Below are 19849 nucleotides of genomic sequence, written 5' to 3'. Positions count from 1 at the left end.
GATGAGTAATTGTTTATATAATCAAGCAAATTGAGTTCAGTTTATAAGGACGAGTGAATTTTTTCTAACAGAGGTAATATTCACTTTGTTCAATGTATTAATTTCGTCGCAAATTGTATTCAGTTTCTCGATATCTCAAGAGTATCGAGATACATGCTCGAGTTTGAAACCCGTGTCATCTGTAAAGTACCATATTTTTAGCACTTACTGAAATTTCGAGGAGAAAAAACAAAATTGCTCTTTTGCGAGAAATTGAATTCCCGAATTCAGAGCTTGGAATATTGGACAGAAAAATTTTGTATCAAAAATTGAGTCTCGGTGAAGTTGGGGAAAATAATTGACTGAACAAAACGAGCCAAGTTAGAATGAAATCGATCGAATCTCATTGTTTTTTTCTTAATTTTAAAACACCTTGAAATGAAAAATTCACATCTAAGCTATTGCTTACAATTTTAAGATCATTTTTCGCGAGATTCAAAGGAAATTCTTTCAGCTTACGAGTAGATGATTGCTATTATTATTCAATATGCGATTATTGGGTGCGGCATTAATTAGAAAAGTACTAATTCAAGCGTATGAACTACCTCAAGTAATCCTATAAATTGAAATCGAACGAATCTATTACGTTTTTAAAAATTTTGAAACGATTTGATATCTCATTCCAGTATATTTTTTATTTCAGTGTATTCAAATAGCTCATCTTCGTAGCTTACGATCACAATAATCAGACGAACAAGTATCAATTAAAGATTATCGAAAAGTACGAATCAAAATCGAACGAATCTATTACGTTTTTAAGAATTTTGAAGCGATTTTAACCGATCGAGCATCGATATTCGAGCTTTTATTTCTCATTCCAGTATATTTTTTATTTCAATGTATTCAAACAATTTCACGAAAAAAAAAAAATGATCGAAAAGTCGAAATGTTTGGCCAATCGTTGCGTCGTTTGAAACGTGTATTTTGTAATTGTTCCAGGAATCCTGTGACATTCTTTAAATTCGTGCGACCCGCCCGCTTCCGGTAGTCAGAAGCCTGGGATCCTGTATAATGGAAATGTGTCGGTGAGGTTGACAGAGGAGTGCGCAGATCGTAGCTCTACGAATTAAATGACGGGAGGCACTAACCGTCGTCGAGACGCGGCTCTGTGCAAGGCGCTATATAAATATAATAGTTGGCACGAGAGTGGAGTCCAGTCAGCCCGCGACCACCGCACCTGCCGCACCTCGTAACGAGGCCGATCTCGTCCAATTCCGAACCGAAAGGAGTTCCCCCGACGATACGAAGATATCGGGATCGCACGATCGATCCGATTTTGCCAGGCTGATTACGTGAAACCGCCGGTTGACGATCTTACGCACGTGCTAATCGATCCACGGATCAATGATAACGAGGATATTGTTGTAATATTATTGCTACGGAAACAGTGAAAGACGAAGAGAGTCGACACGGATTTCAAAAATGACGTCTCACGACAATCTCGGATTTACTTCGAGCACGGTGAGTCGATTCATCGATCGTTTCCTTTCTTTTGTTCGTCGTTTTCTTTAAGGGGAGTTGGTGGTTTCTTTTTTATTTTTTTCATTTAACAAATTTTGTATCCTGGTCGTTTTGACTCCGATTTCGAACTTAGCTTCGACTCGTAATAGATCAATGATTTTTAATTAGTTTGTTTATTCTTGTTCGAACGAATTACTGTTACGGGTGCCTCTAAATTAACAGCGACATCTTACGGCTGGCTGTATTTTTACTTTTTTATAACGACAAAGTAAGTGGATATTTAAATAGCCGCGAATCTCTGATCAAGTTTACGGTTTGAGAATAACAATGTTTTGAATTTCCGTGAAAATTAATGCAATATTTGAAAAGACGAATTTGTGAAATTGAAAGTTGTAAATTTAGGATCAAAATCGTCTCGACAACAATATTCACGTTAATTTGTATAATAAATTTTATCGCTTTGACCGTTTTTCTCTCTTTCGTTTTAATTTGTCACTCTATCTTATCTAATTTCCCGAACACCGCATTATTTTTGTAATTAGACGATTAGCTCGAAATTTATTCGAAAGTTAATAATATGACAATACCTGTGTCAACATCACGTATTGCTGAACTTCCGTTGAGTAATGTATTAGATATATATGGTATTATAATCGTTTGTAACACGACTTGGCCATGTCAAGAGAAATACCGCAATGCGCGTGTTTTCCGTGTTTATCGATTGTTCCAGGTAAATCGATTTAACGATTTAACGATGCCACTTCTTATAATTTCCTTATAAATATGTATACATTGTTTATATGTACATTATTTCTGCGTTTTTAATGCAATTTCAGTTGTTCCGCGCGTTTGTTTCTTCGATTTACCATTTATTGGCGCACATACGTATCCGGTTTACGTTCTAAACGAAAAAAGTGTCAATCCAGAGGAGAAAAACAAATAACAAACATAGTTTTAAAATTTGTGATTAGTGACGATTATTTTGAACTGAATCAATACAATTGAAGTTTAATATGAAAGAAGAATTTGAAAATTCACGAATCTGAACTGAAAAAGTTTCGTTATTCTTGATTTTGGACCAATCGCTTTACAGAAGACTTCGAGAATCTGCAATTTCTTTGCTTATCTCTTCGATTATTAAAAATGAACTAACTCGAACTTGATTAAAAGAATGGAAAAAAAAAACAAAGGAATAATCGAAATATCCACTTCAGGCAATAATTCGTACGCAGAGACAATTCTGCGATATTCTCAAAGTCGTCGGCAACTATATTTTCCTCAATCAAATTGGCCGTTTTCCGAATATTATCCTCAATCCTCTTCGTTTTTAAAATTTAATTATTCATTCGGTGAAATTGACGTAAGAAACGTGTATCGGTGCATATTTTATCTCCTTCACCGCAGTGTGCTTATTGAAATATTTTGCACGCCGGATACTTTGCTACCTGGAAAAAAGAAAACACCGTACATCGGGAAGAATAATATTCCTTGTAGAACCGGGATCGGGAATTATGACAAACAACGATTCCGCCGTACGGCGAATCCAAGTAGTGATAGATGCCCGTATGTGTCGTCCGAAATGAGGCATCGCATGCAGTCGAACGGAACGCGAAGCCCGAAGTAGTAACGCCGATTATGAACGGACGGCCGCGTCGAAACAAGATGCAGCCACTCGGCCGGCTGACCAAATACTCGCGCTTTCTACTCACCGCCGCTCGATTTAGCGCATCGCGATCGATTCGATCGTTTACTTCGGTCTTTTTCCACTGCCGCGCGGGGAAGAAGTTCCGAATTTAACAATTAGTTTCGAAAGCGTGTGATTTTGAATTTTTTGTCGGCGAAACTTGAAGTAAAGAAATCAAACTTTGAAGAAACGAGGAAGTTTCGAATGGTCGGAAAGCCGACGGCTCAATGTTCCGAAAGTGCGAGAATGCGAAAATTTGAAAATCTGAAACATCGAAATTACGAATGATCCAAGATTTTCAGTTCCGTGAATTTCTGGCTCGGTGAAATTTCACCGCTTTGATCTTTCTTTGTTTTGGATTTTTCATATTATTTTACGTTCGGAATCCTGGTCGTTCTGATTTTTGGTTTTTTTTGTTCGATTTTTTACGCCCACTCGTCGAGTAAACTAAGCTCTGTGAGCATATTTCAACTTTCATAATTTTGCTCTATCGAAACTTCAACCCTGACCCTGACTCGCCATTTTCAAGGTTTATCCTTAGAATGATTATTATTCAATAGCCATTTTTTTCGGCCTTGAACTTGAACCTTGAGCCATTCTTTGCAACAATATATCAACCTCAAAAAATTTTTTGCATACTGTTCCACGAAACTGTATTATTCATAGTTAAAAAAATTAAAAAAAAAAGATAAAGACAGTAAAATTAACGGGACTAATTTAAAATTGTTCGTTGATATGATTGTTTGAAAAACAAGTTGATATGGTACAAACAAGTGATCAGAGTGATTATCATCATTGTTTGGTAATTACGTAATACACTTTACACTTTTAGTTGTTACGACATTGGTCGGTACGACGATAAATTCGTTACAACCAACTTACATTTGTTCTTTTTTAACCCAAACAATTCCTCGACGCTAATTGTTTCTTCTTTTCTTTTGCTAATCCTAAAACGTAACCGTATGCTTAAGTACACAAGTATAGTGCAATTATGACATACATTTAAGAAATGCAGTGCAATCATCATCATCATCATAATTAAAAAATTTCACACTTAATATAGACGAGATAAATTTTACGCGGAGTTAATTATAAATGACTTGTTTTTTCTTCTCCTTTAACGACACTAATTTGTTCCGCACTTCTATCTCCAAGATAAATGTCCGGTGAATTTATCTTGCTTTTTGATTGTACCTAGTTTCTCTTATTTCCGAATGCGGATCGTAAAATTAGGTTGTTACTGTCATTTCAATTTCTTCCTTTGTTTTTTTTTTGCGACACTTGATCGAAAGTCGGTTTGTACTATGCAACCAGCCGACACGAATATTGCGTAGAGTTATAAATCTATAACTCTATTTAGGCGCATACTTTGTTCGGGATCAACCAACCGGAGCGCTTAACGACGTTATTATACCGAGGCAGGCGCGATTGTACAGTTAATTGCGGTTCTTATGCGACGGAAGTTAACGATAAGTTTCGCTAAGGCTCTCGCCTAATGACGATCCGACGCTTGACGTAACAGGTAAATTCAACTTCACATAAACTGATATTCGACGAGCGCGAGAAACCGTGCGAATATTTTTCCGCAGATATTATGGTGTTTCGGAAAACAATAATTTCACTTCCTAAAAAGTTTGTTTAATTAGGTCAAAACAAAGATTCTGTAAAAAACATGAGCGTTCTACATTAAATGTGAAAGATCGAGCTCATTTGATTTTTCACTTTCTTTTGTTAACATTTTTTTGACTTTGCGATGAAACACGTTGCCGCACTTCAATTATTATTTATTTTCTGACTTATTTCGACCGGGGATCTTATTCTCCTAAATTAAAAGTTCGTATTAAATCCTGACTATTTCATCAGATTGAATTTACAATGAAAAAGTCGACAGATACGATTTTCAAACATCAACCGGAGACTTGGTATTAAAAGCGTCGGTCTTCTTAGTCACGTAAATTGATACTAAGATTGATGCTAGCTGTGAAAAAAAATGTTTATTCACGATTCTTCATAAATTAAAAAAAAAAAAAAAATGTGTAAAATTGAAAAGTCAACTCCGGAACCATTCTTTTTACCCAAACAGACTTTTTAGGGTGTGCCACGGTGAAAAATTGCGAATTATTTTTTTTATTCCGAAACACCCTAATGGACAGTATTTGTCAACTTGATGTTTAAGTCCAGATGAAATTGATACAGATTCTTTTTTAATCGTCTTTCGTTGAGTTTTTTTTTTTTTTCCTCGTCAAACATATTTGCATAAATTCCATGGAAAAAAAATCGTTACAGCGAACAATCAGTCTGTCAAAGCGGCAAATAAGTGTTATTTATCTAAAAAAAAAAGAAAAAAAAAATAAGAAACATTACAACGTATCTATTCTTCACGCAAGTTGGAAAATTTAATCGAGACTATTATCGTCGAGTATCAATTAAACTGGCATTAAAAAAAATGAATGTCGTAGACGATTGTAAAGGCGATGTAGACTTTCCTGCCACTACGACGCATTTTCATACAACGCGACGGGTAAAATAATTGCAGGTGGATGATAAATCGGTTTGGAATGCCTGTTACGGGTAATGATGGATTCCTGCTTTCGACACGTCAGTTTTAAACGCACGCGACTGCTGAAGAAACGCACGTGCCTGTCACGTGTTACAAAGCATCAGACGATTTCGGCTCGAAAGCCTTGCGCGTTCAATATTTACGCAACGTTTAGAACGAATCCTTAAAAATCGTTGTAATACATTTCGCGAGTCTCTCGTATTCCAGGCTAAACATTAGCGAAATATTTTCGCAACTTTGATCGTTTATGCGCGCTTCATGAATAAACAATTTCTAGGCTACGGTGATCGATTCGTTATCCGATATGGCAAATGGATTTACATATGGAGAATTCCATGCGAATCCGACCGACGTTCGATCCTCGACATTTCTGATTTTGTTTAAAAACATTTCCGCAATTCTTCCAACTCTAAAGTTGGACCCTGAATTTTTTCACAGTTTTTATTCAACTGCTCAATTAGTCTTTTATTCAAAACAATTTAAGACCGAGACAATGATGGGCCAATTTTTTTCAATTTTTTTTTTTGTGTTCAATTAAAAGATTGGTTTAACGGTCTGAAAATTTCCAAAAAATGGGGATAGACTTTGTCTATTTTTTTGGCACATTCAACTTTGTTTCGTCAATTTCATAATGAAACCGGTTTAGAAACGTTGTAAGTGAAAAATAAAAGTTTTGAGAATTTTTTGGTGTAATTTTCAGACGGTTTAACCAATGCTTTAGTTAAACAAAAACATTGAAAGGTGGAAAAAAATTGGCCCATAATGGACACGGTCTGAAATTATTTCGACTACGAAATGTAGTCTGAGAATTTTAAAATAGGTTCTTTTCAAAATCAGATTAAATATTTATAAGTAATCGAGCAGTTGAATAAAAAATCTAAAAAACAAAATTGACACCACTGTTTCAGAGTTGGGAAAATTGTAGGGAAATTTTTTGAAAAAATCGAAAAATACCGAGGGTCAGAAGTTTGTTGATTTCGCCTGGAATCTCCCATATATATGTAATATATTTGTCTCTGGGTTGTGTAGGCGAATAATTTTGCAATAATTCAATGATAATATCCATTCGCGTCGTGATTTCTAATTGACGCGGGAATTGCGCGTGCATGCGACGGTCATTTTTATTACACTTAACGCTCCGTAAGAATGATGCTAAACGAATCTGCACTGATTATGTGAGAAAAAAAACTTTGAGTTAGCACGAATTAGAACGAATTATAGTCAGTCTGGTAAGCGGCGTAATAACAGTTTAGTAAACACTGATTTAATCCATCGTGTAAAAATGTGTAATGCGACGTTATGCGAACATTGATTATATATCAGTCCTCGTTTTGCGCGACGATTGCTAAACCGACGTTCTTATCCACTCGATCGGTAGTAAAAAGAAGAAGGTAAAGAAGAAAAAAAATTGATTGAATAAATAATATACGCAGGACATATTCGTAAACGTACAAATTAACTGAATAATTCATTGACCTTCTGATTTCGCAACTGAATATAAACAACGCTTCGCTTATCGCGTTATGTCATCAATTTACTAATTTTAAGTAAGTACTTGAGTTACGAACGCTGTTGAAATATCGATTGGATTTTTCATTTTGACGAGGGTAGTTCGGTCGGAATTTAATAACGGAAATGAAATCTTGCTTTTTGTCGAATAAAATCACGTTTCTTTCTATCGTATATAAGGAAATAATTTTCAATGCGATTGTCGGGTAATAAAATTTTAGTCACGCTGAGCAGGTGATCAATGAGTTGATATGATTACAAACTGTATACAATTTCTTTTTTACTTACAATTTAGCGACGATTGTTTATCTCAACGTTTGCGACAATTCAACGACGTATAAAAGGTGAAACTGTATAATCAAAGTACGCGGTACACGAATAATAACTTTAGTTACTTTCAAATAATAACAAAGTTTATACAGTTTTGTCGATTAACCAGAGCAGTGAAAAGTTTTTATTTCGTACAATTTACTGGATAATTTTCATACAACGATAAATTATTTGATCAGTCAGTTAATTGTAATAATAATACACAAAATCTATTTTATTTCTCAGAAAGCTTAGGAAAATATTTACTCAGGGGTTGGCGAAAAAAAAAGTTCGTTAAACTTGTCTGATATTTATTTCAACTTTATATTTATAATTCATTATACAGACCAGTTTTGATTGATTACGTTGGAATTTCGTACAACGACTCCAGTTGCTTGGTTCTTGTTACTTGACAACAACTTTGTTAAATCCGAACGGGTAAAATTAAAATAAGAACTAAAAAGAGAGAAAAAAAAACAAACAAAAAAGGAAACGAGAAGAGAATTTTTCCACTGTCCCTATTATTTTTGCGACTTAACACCGCAACCATTATACGTATATATATATATATACATATATATATATATATATGTATATATATGTTAAATATGTGCGTATCTTGTTAACGGTGGGCAAATACTATTATAGACGGCGAATAAAGATAATGGTAATAACTCGTGTATAATTGAACCTAAAGAGATAGCGTTTCGGTCTCTGGAAGGCAAAAAAAGAGAAAAAACAAAAAAAAAAAAAATGCGAAAGAGAGAGAGAAACTGTAAGAAGCACCTTCGTGAAAATACATATTATTTGGCGTCAGCGTTCATGGAAAACCTTCAACTTTTACATTATGCAATAACCGTTCATGCCTTAAGAATTGCCAGGCGTGAAATCACTGATGAAAAATTGTACCGGCTCTGGCTTCTTTCCAATTCTTTTGCGGTTCGCGGCGAAACAGAAAAATGTGATGTACGTATACATGTGTGTGTATATATACATATATATATGTACACGTAATGTCAACGCACTCAAAGTTGGCGAAAATTTGTATGTATATTATATATATATATATATATTACGTTGCCTGGCGAAATTTGTAAAAATGGTTAGAAATGTATTTTATTACTATTATTATAACTCTTTTTCAATTCAGTTTATTTTATCATGGATATACTTGGTTCGTAATAAAATATCCGGTCCAGGACTTAACTAATTTTTTTTGTTTTATTATATAATTTGGCAGGCTCTCGAAATGCATTCACGCTTCTTTGAAATTTGTTATTCACATTTTGGAGATATTTTTTTTCAAGCTTTGAATAACGATCAGTTTTGAAATTTTAAGAAAATTTGAAATCGATGACAATCATTGAAAGTGTTGCACTATTTTCTTCCTACTGTACTGATTTAACCGATTTCGGGAGCGTCAATTTAGCGATTTTAACGATCGATATTGACGAATCGTTGATAAATAGTATTTTGAAAAAAAAATGAAAATTTGTGAAATGAAAAATTCGTTGTTTAATCGCGTTAGCGTTTTTCTTTCTTTTTTTTTTTCTATAATAACCGTTTGAAGTTTAAAAAAATCCTAGGATTTATCGGTACCGTTAGGCTGCGGTTAGTTAAAATTTCCCCGAAGCCGGTCGAACGAGTGAAAGAAAAGAAAATTGATATTTTACCAGAAGTTGAAAATCCTCGTTATAATTAAACGTCCAACGTTTACTTTGACGATAAATAAAGGAATCCGTAAAAATGTGAAAGCGGACGCCGGGACAGAACTTAGACGAATGAAAAAGAGGATCAGGGTCAGTTCCCTGAGATGGTCAGGGTTAGGCTTATTATCCGAGTTGTTCCACTTACAGGATGTCTCCTCGGGAACTGAAGTCTGGCGCTATCAATCTAGCGTAAACTCTAGTATGTCAAGGTGTGTTTACCGGTATTCAAGAGATACAGAAGCTAGATTTAAAGAAAAACAGGAATACGCTTACAAGACGATTGATCTCGCGATGATTAACGCGCCGCGCGTTATTTCGTGTCGTATTACACGTCGTTAATACGATATCGCCTCGAACGCGAACAAATCTTGAATTCATATTCGTTATTCATACGCGTGACATAATATGTGATGTATCAGGATCGCCATTCGAATTGATAATTGATATATAACAGATATTATGTGCTATGCGCATATCAGGCCACAAATGATGACGGATACGTATATATTAATTCTACGGCCAATAATTGTAAGCTGAAAATAATCGATGCGTCGTTTGATCGAGTCCGAAATAATAATCGTACGCTACTGGATTGAGTCGGTAAAAATTAATCGATTGATCGATCGTTTTAGTACTTTTTTTTTCAAACCGTGCTTATGGGACCAAAATTTCGTAAATTCATAACGCAGTCTTGATAGCAGAAGAGTGTTTTTTAAAATTCACAATTTCATCGAATATATTTTACAATTTCAAACGAAAACATTCATTCATCTTTCGCTTATCGTATCAAATAGCTATCATACTCAGTAAGTGAGAAGACGACAATGACCGACACATCAATCGCCTAAACTGACATTGCATCGAGTCGTTGATGGGAGTTGAAAAACAGAAACCGATCGTGATGAAAAAATAATCTAGTCGTTCGATCAACCGAGGTTGAAAAATAATGGATTTAATCGACGAATCGATTATACGTCGTCATTCTTAGATTATGTCGCGTTCGATCTGTCCGCAGGTATGTAACTAATGGATCACCGAGTGAAACCAAATGCAGAGACGTTGAAACGCATTACGCTTGTCCGATCATTGTACGCACATAAATACATGCATGAATCAAGGCGAGCGAGAGTGAGCCCTGGAGGGTAGGAAATTTCCACTCTGTCTCACGACTTGACGCGTTTCGTGTCTCTCTCTTTTCTCTTCTCTCTCTCTCTCTCTGTTCTCGGTCCGCGTGTATGCGATTTTTTTTTTTTTGTTTTTTTTTTGTTTTATTCCAATTTATTTCTACTATTTTTATTTCTCCTCCTTTTTCAGCTCGGTTGCGTTTCATTCGCGTAAACTGTTCCACGCACACACACACACACAAACACAGGTACCGGTTGGCCCATTTATCCAACGGGCAATCGTTTCGTTTTACACCGCAGGTAATGCTCACAACGCTGCATCCGCTGCTGCCGATTCTCTGGAATTTGAACCGTTTGACGAGTTTTTTTTTTTTTTTTATTGTCTAACGCGAGGTGGAATATTTTTTAAATCATGCTAATTCACAAATCAGGATTCAATCCTGGAGTGGAAATTGTTTTGATCTATTTATATAGGCTCCGGTATCGCTTTACTTGGTAGGTAATTGATATTTTACATAAAAAAAAATATGAAAACCGTTGACGAATCTGAAACGAATTCCCGACACGATATTAGGGATACGAATTTTTAGCAACAAAATTTATTTTTCAACGAAGGAACGGAAGCTGTGAGATCCTGCTCGTTTAAAAAAAACATTTGATTCAACAAAAATTGATGTATAAATTTTTTTTTTTTCATAGATTTTCTTACGAAATACGAAATAAATTCAATAACGTGTTTAAAATTCACGAATTTCGGTTAAGTTTGTGCACAAATCTTTAAAAAGGAATCAAAGATTGGCAACAACTGCAAATTTTGATCGCGAAAATTATTCTATTTTATTTCGGTTACGTAATACGGTGCTAAAAAAAAAAAAAAAAAAAAAATGTGGGAAAAATTTTGTTGTGCACGTAACGTAAACTCTCTGACGTACCACGTGGTCGATTTTCAAGTTACCTGCCGCCTTCTTAACGACAGGTTAATAATTACAGTAAATAAACCACACACGTGCCTCGTGCGTAAGCGAGCCTTGGTTGGATAATGTTTTTTGTCGTGTTGTGTGTGTATATTATTTTTTTTTTTTTCATCTTCTCCTTTTACTTTAAACTGGATACAAACTGGATTCTCGACTATGGATACGATCGTAACTGCATCGAACCCGGTCGTCTCGCGCAATTTGTATTGATCGCTAATTATCAGGCCGGTTTTAATCGGTTACAGGTTGCGAGTCGCAAGTCGGCGAAATCGACGGATCTTTTTTTGTTTTTTTTGTTTTCTTTTTTATTTTGTTTAACGAACGTCAAATCAGCTATCACCGCACGTTTTCACATCGAGTTAAAGAGCAGTTCAGGTTATAAATCGTACATCGAGAGCCAGATGGAACGATACGTTTTTTGTTTTTTCCTTTTTTTTCTTTTTTTTTTTTTTATCATCCGCTAACGATAAGATAAGTTTCGATTGTTAAAGTAGCGGCAAATATTTCGTGACTAGCGTAAACTTTCGTCGGTTTTTTGTCTAGGTGAGACCGTATTAAAGATAAAGTATAAGCCTTTAATTGTTGGTAACATCATTGATTTGAAGGCTAGACGTCGTTTAGGCGATTAAACCAATAATGTGTATCAATCGAAACGTCTAACGATTATACGCGTATCCCTAGAATCAGCAATCTGGTAGCGATTTAATAATTAATTGCCTGCAGATAGTTGCGCAGAAGTTGATTGTCGCGTTTCAAACGCAATCTGGGATGATAATCGAGAAATGAAAACGTTCGAACATTCATCTGCATATTCATATGTATGTGTGTGTATATATATATATATATATATATATATATATATATATATATATATATGTGACTGACCAGATTTTACGGGGTTTCAATAAGTTGGCGTTAACAAACAATCGCCATTCGAAATTTGGTGAGAGGAGAAAACGAGAGCTTCCAAATAGGTGTAATATATTATTTATAAACGAATTGCGGTGCATCGCGTGTTTGCATGTTTAACTATTTATGACATTCCAAAATATCGATTTGGTATTTTTCGAGATTTTCGTGTATCTCGAAAACGAAGTTATTCAATTTTTAATTTTTTTTATTCTCGCAACGTGTTTGTATTCTCTGTATGTAAAATATATTACTTAATTGACTAATATATTAATTGACTTTCTAAATTAAACCCAACTCGACTTTTGAGTTATTTCACTTACAGCTTACGCTACGTATTTAAATGTATATTTATTTATTTTATTCCCCCAGAATGCCGTATACACTCGGAAAGATTCGCCGCCGGATATGAAGGTGAAGATTACGCATTCCAAAGGAAAAGAAACCCCGACGAGGTAAGTTGACTGTATAAAAAAAGTTCCGAAAATCAACACTGAGAAAAATTTCATTTGTTACGGTAACTAGAAAAATTCAGTAAATCAGGTATCGTTAAGAAAGACTGTTTGAATATTGTTGGAATTACGAAAAACGAGGTGCGCGTAAAAATTTTGCGCTATCGTCGATCCTTTTTTGGTTATTGCAACGCAAAATCAGTTTCTGAGGTTTACTCTACTTTTTTAGTTAAACAAGGCTTAACGTCAATTTATTCTTGCACAAGCGTTAAATTTTCGCAACAGTTCCACGAAAATATAGCAACAGCGATCGTAATGAGAAAGAATAGTAACGGATACTAGAAATCTAATTTTCATTTTCTACCTAGAACTATATTTTTCGATTGTGGTAAAAAAATGAAAATAATTGTGGACTGAGCGGTAAGCGGAACTAAAAATTTCTCTCAGTGTATAACGAAATTATCGATATATTTTTAACGTTGATTATAATTCAGAACTTGAGATTTGTTTTCCTCCAAGCGAATTGATGCAAATAAATTTTTTACCATTTTCCAAAAATAGCGCACAAGTCTTGCGAAAATTTTTATATTTAAAAATTTCGAGTTCGCCGGCATTTGTGTCAAGTTTTCAGCGAAATTACTGTGTGTAATTTTTTTCTCATACGTTGAATAAAACTAGCACAAGCCTTGAAGCCCGAACACTTGAGGATACTCGAATATCTTTTACGGTGTAAATTATATATATATGTATATGATATATATGTATATTGATGTGGAACCGACCACCGTTAATTACACGTTTCTCACTTTGCAAAACAGTAATGGCCGGAACGAAATCAGCAGCGGGATATACGTCGTCGAACTTCAAGACAAGAAGAAGAAACACGCGTCGGTGGGATCAGAAACCGAAGAATATGATCCCTATTGTCACAGGGAAGTTGAGCACCCAACTACGTAAGTTGTGTTTTAAAGCGAAATTATTCAATTTAAATTAAGACATGGGAAAAGGGAAGAAGAAAAAAATCAGAATCGTAACGCCGCAATGCGTCGGGGTTATTCAACTCCGGATAAAATGCATTTGTCAATTAACATCCACAAACCAATTGAAGTAAATTAATTTTCAGAATTTTTCTCGAGTACCTTTTCAAGGATATCAACGTCAGTTTTGTTTTTGAGTTTAAAAATTCCTTCTCTCTCTCTCTCTCTCTCTCCCAATGATGCGGCAGTTCGATAAATGCGGCGATTATTGAAAAATACCTTGCACGTCGGCCAATACGATTATTATTGTCGGTTGTATTGTTGTACTTTTGGAACAGCTATGCAAATACTTGTCTCAATTGCTTTTTCTGCAAAGCAGCATTTCTTTTTCTTTTCCTTATTATTATTATCATCGAACAGTTGCTCGGATACATTATCATGTATATAGTTATGTATACTATACTTGCTTGCCATGAAAGTTATATTTTCACAGTCTGCTGTGGTATTCTGTAATTATTTACGGACATTACGGTGTAGCGTGCCAAAAACACCGAGTGAATAAATTTTCTCCCCAACTTCGAGTGTGTAAAGAGCTTTTTTCTGGTTTACCTAATTTTTTTTTTTTTTTTTGTTTCTTTCGTTGCATTCTTCTTCCTTTTAATAAAATTATATTATATTATAATTTATATGTCAAGAACAATTGGTAATTCAGAATTAATAAAAATCAAGACACAATGCATAAAGCTTAATTTATTACGGTTGAAAATTTTTTTTTAATATTTGCTATATTGTTGAACTCGCTGGCTGTTCTTACAGCGTGATTAACTGATTTTTGTGAACTAAAGAATACTGGCTTAACGAATGAGATCTTAAGACATGATGTCATAGCTTTAATTAATATCTCGGCTTTGGCGATAATGAAACACGAAACTCAGGATCAAACTCATCGTGTAATTGAGGCTTGTTTTGATTTAAAATGTTACGGCGAGATTAGGATCGGGCGAAAACATTCCAATCGTTTTATTATCATCACATTTGGCTGCTGAAAATAAGTAAAAACTCGGCACGAAGCAGGACCGATTAATTTTTCATTTTACCCAGGATTTTCTAAAATATTACTAAAATGTTTTTACCATCGATTTTTGGAAATCCGATGAACGAGGAAAATAGGACGAGTCGTTTTATACCTTTTAATTTTTGAAACAATTTTTATCTTTCTCTCACTCTTACAAATCTTCAATCAAACGTTGGAGTCGATTCATCCTTAATGACAACGAAACGAATCGTTGCGCAGAAATCTATTAATAAATGTCCGTGACACAGTTCGAACTGCCATACGAGTTGAAAAAAAAAAGCGAAATTAACCGAAAACGAAAGAAGGGAAGAATGTCAAATCATTACTATTACACATTGAATTAATAACAAATTGCAGTAACAGCGAGACGCTTCTTCATCTTCTGAAGGGCAGTCTTGGTACAGGAATCCTGGCGATGCCGATGGCCTTCAAAAATGCAGGTTACGCTGTCGGACTTGTCGGAACATTGGCCATCGGTCTTCTTTGCACCTACTGCATTCATCTCCTGGTGAAATCGGAGTACGAACTTTGTAGACGCAAGAAAGTTCCTTCTCTGACTTATCCGACCACCGCCGAAAACGCCTTTCGCGAGGGACCCTCTTGCTTCAGGTGCTTCTCCAGGAGTTCCGTGTAAGCACTTTCACCCTGATATCATTACAAACTAACAATCATTCTATCGACTATAAGATACACAGGCGTTTAATAAATTTCGGATTTCACCTGAATAGTTACGAAAAAAAAAAAAAAAAGCTGAAGTGTACGGATATCGAAGTGATTTTATCAGCGCTTACATTTTCTAAAACAGGTTTTATTTTTTTGACAAAACAGTCAATTAATCGCGACGTGGCTTTCAACGTGGAAAAAGTTGAACTTTGCTTGTATTTAAGGGGAAGTCCGTACGTAACGTTTTGACCTGGATCTGACCTTTGACCTCTCGGAATTAGGCCAGCGATTTTTTGTACGATTGTTCTCATTTCGAAAGGTGCAAAGTTTTTTTTTTTTTTTTTTTTAAAGATTTTTTTGTGGACTCGATTTGAATTTTCTACAATTTTTTTGAAACGACTTCATCGATCGATACAACTTAAAAATCTGAAAAAGTTTCGAACAATCGCAATGATTTTTCGCCTGAGATTGTTTTTCTTCTTTATTTTGCCGATAGGCAAAATTGTAACCGGTCAAATGGTTCCGGAAAATTTTTAAAATCCGGTGCGAGTTACGAAAATGTTTCAGCAACCATTCATGGCAAAATGACTCCCGCTTCTAATTTTTTTAACGTTTTTTTTTTCGGGAAAAGGTTGAAAACTATAACAAGGAAGAATTTCACCACTCCGGGTCTAGACTTAAAAATTTTGTTGACACACGATTTTTCAGAATTTTTTCCGATTTGTAGGCTCAACCAAGCAATAGAATCGTTTGAAAAAAATTTAGAAAATTCAAATCTAACGCAAAAAATGTATAACAAAAACCAAGTAACTTGCAAAGTGAGAACAATCATATAAAAAATCGAGAGGTCAAGGGTCAGGCCCAGGTCGAAATTGTACATATGAAATGCTCCATAAACAGTCGTAAGAGAAAAAGTGAGAAATGTGCTTTTAGAAATTGATTTGAAAGTCGCAGTTCGAGTTCTTGTAGAACGATAAAAATTTCAAAAATTTCATCCTTCGATGCAGTCAATTTTTTTTTATACACCTACCTACGTGGAGTTAAAAAATAGTCGACGCCTCTTTGGTGGCAGATAAATGCGAAATAGGCGAGATTCGAAGCGACTATTTCGATTCGCAGAGGGTTTAAAATAAACGTCGACGTATTCTGTATACGTAACAAACGCCGCTTGGGACGTGCAAATTTTTATTACCCATAGAGACGCACGCGTGTCTTTTCATTGTGTATCATACGTATTATTACGCGAGAAAAAATGTCGTTCAATCTCCGTCATACGTAGCAAGTATATACTATGTACGAGATATCGAGGAACAAAAAATTTTCCTCTTTCATTTTTCTCTCGGAGATCCAGTGCAGGAAACGACTGTTGTCATAATATTTGCTTGACGATGTTTGCATTATGCTTAAATACTCTCGAACGACACGTCGTATGTAACTGCGTATTATATTTCGCCTCTGTAAAGTACCTTAAGTATATAACGGCTTAGCGAAGCTTTGGGAACATCGTTTATAAAATGTATCTTTTGTATATGATACATATGTGATAACGTTTCCATCCGTTTCAACGATTCGATGGAGTCAAGTTTTCGACGAATTTTTCGTCAAGATTCCATTTCTTCTTCTTCTTTTTTTTTTTTTTTTTGCCTTCCTTCTATCCCTTGGACGTCGTTATTAGAAGAGTTTACAGTTTTACGATTCGACCGAATTATACTCGAGATATTCATCTTGGCGTTGTAAAACAAAGCCACATTGCTAAGCATTGTTCTAAAAGCGTACACGGAATTTCCTCACGTCTGATACACTGTTTGGATGATAATAATGACGATTTGAAACCACGAATTGGAATAAAAATGGAAAAAAAACTAACAAAAATAAAAAAAAAAAAAAAAAAATCGTTACCCTGATTATATTTATTCTTGTTTTCTACGATAGGCACGTAATCAACGTATTTTTGTTGATATATCAGCTGGGATGCTGCTGCGTCTATGTGGTTTTCATCGCTGAGAATATTAAATCTGTGAGTATACCTAATTATGTATATTACACCTACGGTTTCCTCTCTACATCACACTTTATACGGATGCAAGTTTATTTACGCGAATAATATTAGTCAGATTCTAAAGCAGCTCTATAAATTTGGCAATACGCCAAATAATTTATTCCTTCGGGCTTTTTTATTTTTAATATCAGGAAATTTTTACACCATTACTCGTTTTCGGCTAGTCGCTCGTTCGTATTATTTATCGGTCAAGTACGCTCTATAAATTTGGCACGGCGGAAAGAAAAAAAAAAAAAAAAAACAATCACCGCAAATGGTAAATTTCTTGAATATTACTTTATTCAATAACAAGATACATGTGGCTATTAATTAGGCTACAGCCAATGCGAATATAAGTCTTTTACAGTTCAGAGTCGTACATTTTTCCACCTGAAGTTGGGGAATCCGCGCCACCTGGTGACGAAAATTTTCAACCTCGTCGTATATAATTATAACGGTCGTTTCGCATCGTATTTTTCACTCGACGTCGAATCAACGTAACAAAATGAAAGCTCGATAGCTTGCAGAAAATTTGTCCGTGTCTTTGCGTTTGTAAAATTAAACTAAAACGATCAGCTGATTACTCGATGCGACGCCATGTTGCATCTGTTCGCTAACTCAGCAGAATTCGACGGAAAAATATCGTTACGTCCAACTGTCATTGGTGTATTTATTAGTTCATCAGGATAATTGTAAGTTGTAATTGTAAATTTCAACGTGAAATATTTACAGGCTTTGGAGGGTCACGTTATGGAAATCGACACGAGGTGGTACATGCTGATGCTGCTGCTGCCGCTGATCCTGATAAACTGGGTTAGAAATCTGAAGTACTTGGTGCCATTCTCGACCGTTGCAAACGGCATAACCTTCGCCAGCTTCGGTATAATCCTCTACTACCTGTTCAGGGAACCTTTGGATTTTGAGGGTCGAGCACCGGTTGGAGACGTTCAAAACTTTCCCCTATTTTTCGGCACGGTTTTATTCGCTCTCGAAGCGATCGGTGTGGTAAGAATTATTTTTCAATCGATAACAGTAATTGGATAAAATCAGAGTTGTCAAAAATTGATACTGAAATCGCATATAAGAGAAAACAAAAACGCTCTCCAACGGTTGATAAAAAACAATTGTACTATTTTCTTTCCCTCTCTCTCTCTCTCTCTCTCTCTTTCTCTTTTTTTCTTTTTCCTTATGTTTTTTCATTCCTTTTGTTAGTTGGTTTGTCAGTAGTCTTGAGAATTCTCTGTAGCTTTCTTGTACTTGTCCAGCATTGTCATGGACGTGATAAATTAACTAATCTAATCCAACTAATCTCTCTTGCAAAAAAAAAAAAAAAAAAAAAAAATAGATTCTTCCCCTGGAGAACGAAATGAAGACGCCAAAATCGTTCGGGAGTCCCTGCGGTGTTTTAAATGTGGGAATGATCACCGTGATATTCCTCTACCTGGGGATGGGATTCTTCGGTTACATCCGATACGCAGACCTCATCAAGGGCAGCATCACCCTCAATCTTCCCGACGAAACACCCGCCAAAGTTGCCCAGGTACTTTTGGCCCTTGCCATATACGTGACGCACGCTCTTCAGTGTTACGTAGCCGTCGACATCACGTGGAGCGATTACCTGGGTCCCGTTCTTGAAAAGAATTCCCACAGGCTATTTTGGGAATACGTTATGAGGACATGCCTCGTCGTTGTCACCTGTGAGTATATTATCCTGAATTTAATTCAAGTTTTCAATCGATTTGATTCATTTTTTTTTTGTTTTTCTATGCCAGTGAATGTTCTTTTTTTTTTTTTTTTCTCTACGACCCTTGACATTTTTGCGTCTGAAATTTTAAAAACGTTCGCTCATCTTAGCGAATCCGATAATGTGCAAAAAACTCTTTAGATATTTTAGCCTCAGAGTTATATTTTGCACGTTACCGCAACCAATCCTTTAAAAGTGCAGATGACGAAATCTTTCGTCAAATACATTCAAGCTATTCGCAATGTTTTTCACAATACCCGTGTCTAAATTTCACCATTTTTTATGCTACGTGCAAAAAATTTCCTCGCAGATTCATTGACTAAAAGAAAAAAAAAAAGCACAAACAAACAAAAAATGGATTCGTTTCAAATTTTCGAATTTTCTGTCGACCCTTTTTACGTACAGAATATCTCAATTTCAAACTGAAGAGAGAAAGGTTTTCAAAACCGAGTCATCGAACTTCTTTGAACTTTAAGTCGAATCTAGCCAATGTAACAGATCGAATTAAATTCGTGTTTTTATTTTTTTTTTTTCATTTTTTTATAGTCTAGAATTGTGTTTACAGACAAGCGAAAGAAATCCGTCGATTACAGATATGTGAGGAAATTTGCAAAAAATATTT

The 19849-nt window shown here is 35.2% G+C and overlaps 1 protein-coding gene across 2 annotated transcripts in view; it reads left to right on the top strand.

Annotated features, from left to right (window-relative positions):
• Positions 1-19849, top strand: part of LOC124298303 (proton-coupled amino acid transporter-like protein CG1139) — a 40390-nt gene that overhangs the window by 16885 nt on the left and 3656 nt on the right. Inside the window, exons 2-8 of one of the 2 annotated variants that reach the window (XM_046750139.1) lie at positions 979-1500; positions 12651-12733; positions 13549-13683; positions 15140-15412; positions 17378-17462; positions 18216-18488; positions 18829-19180. In XM_046750139.1, the coding sequence (XP_046606095.1) occupies positions 1462-1500; positions 12651-12733; positions 13549-13683; positions 15140-15412; positions 17378-17462; positions 18216-18488; positions 18829-19180 (1240 nt within the window). In that variant the 5' untranslated portion in view covers positions 979-1461. The remainder of the gene's footprint in view (positions 1-978; positions 1501-12650; positions 12734-13548; positions 13684-15139; positions 15413-17377; positions 17463-18215; positions 18489-18828; positions 19181-19849) is intronic. The other variant, XM_046750140.1, reaches the window with a different exon arrangement.

The sequence above is a fragment of the Neodiprion virginianus genome, chromosome 2 (genome assembly GCF_021901495.1).
Source record: "Neodiprion virginianus isolate iyNeoVirg1 chromosome 2, iyNeoVirg1.1, whole genome shotgun sequence".
In the NCBI taxonomy this organism is placed as follows: domain Eukaryota; kingdom Metazoa; phylum Arthropoda; class Insecta; order Hymenoptera; family Diprionidae; genus Neodiprion; species Neodiprion virginianus.
The sequence above is the reverse complement of the archived record's forward strand: the minus strand, read 5'-3'. Positions and strand labels throughout refer to the sequence as shown.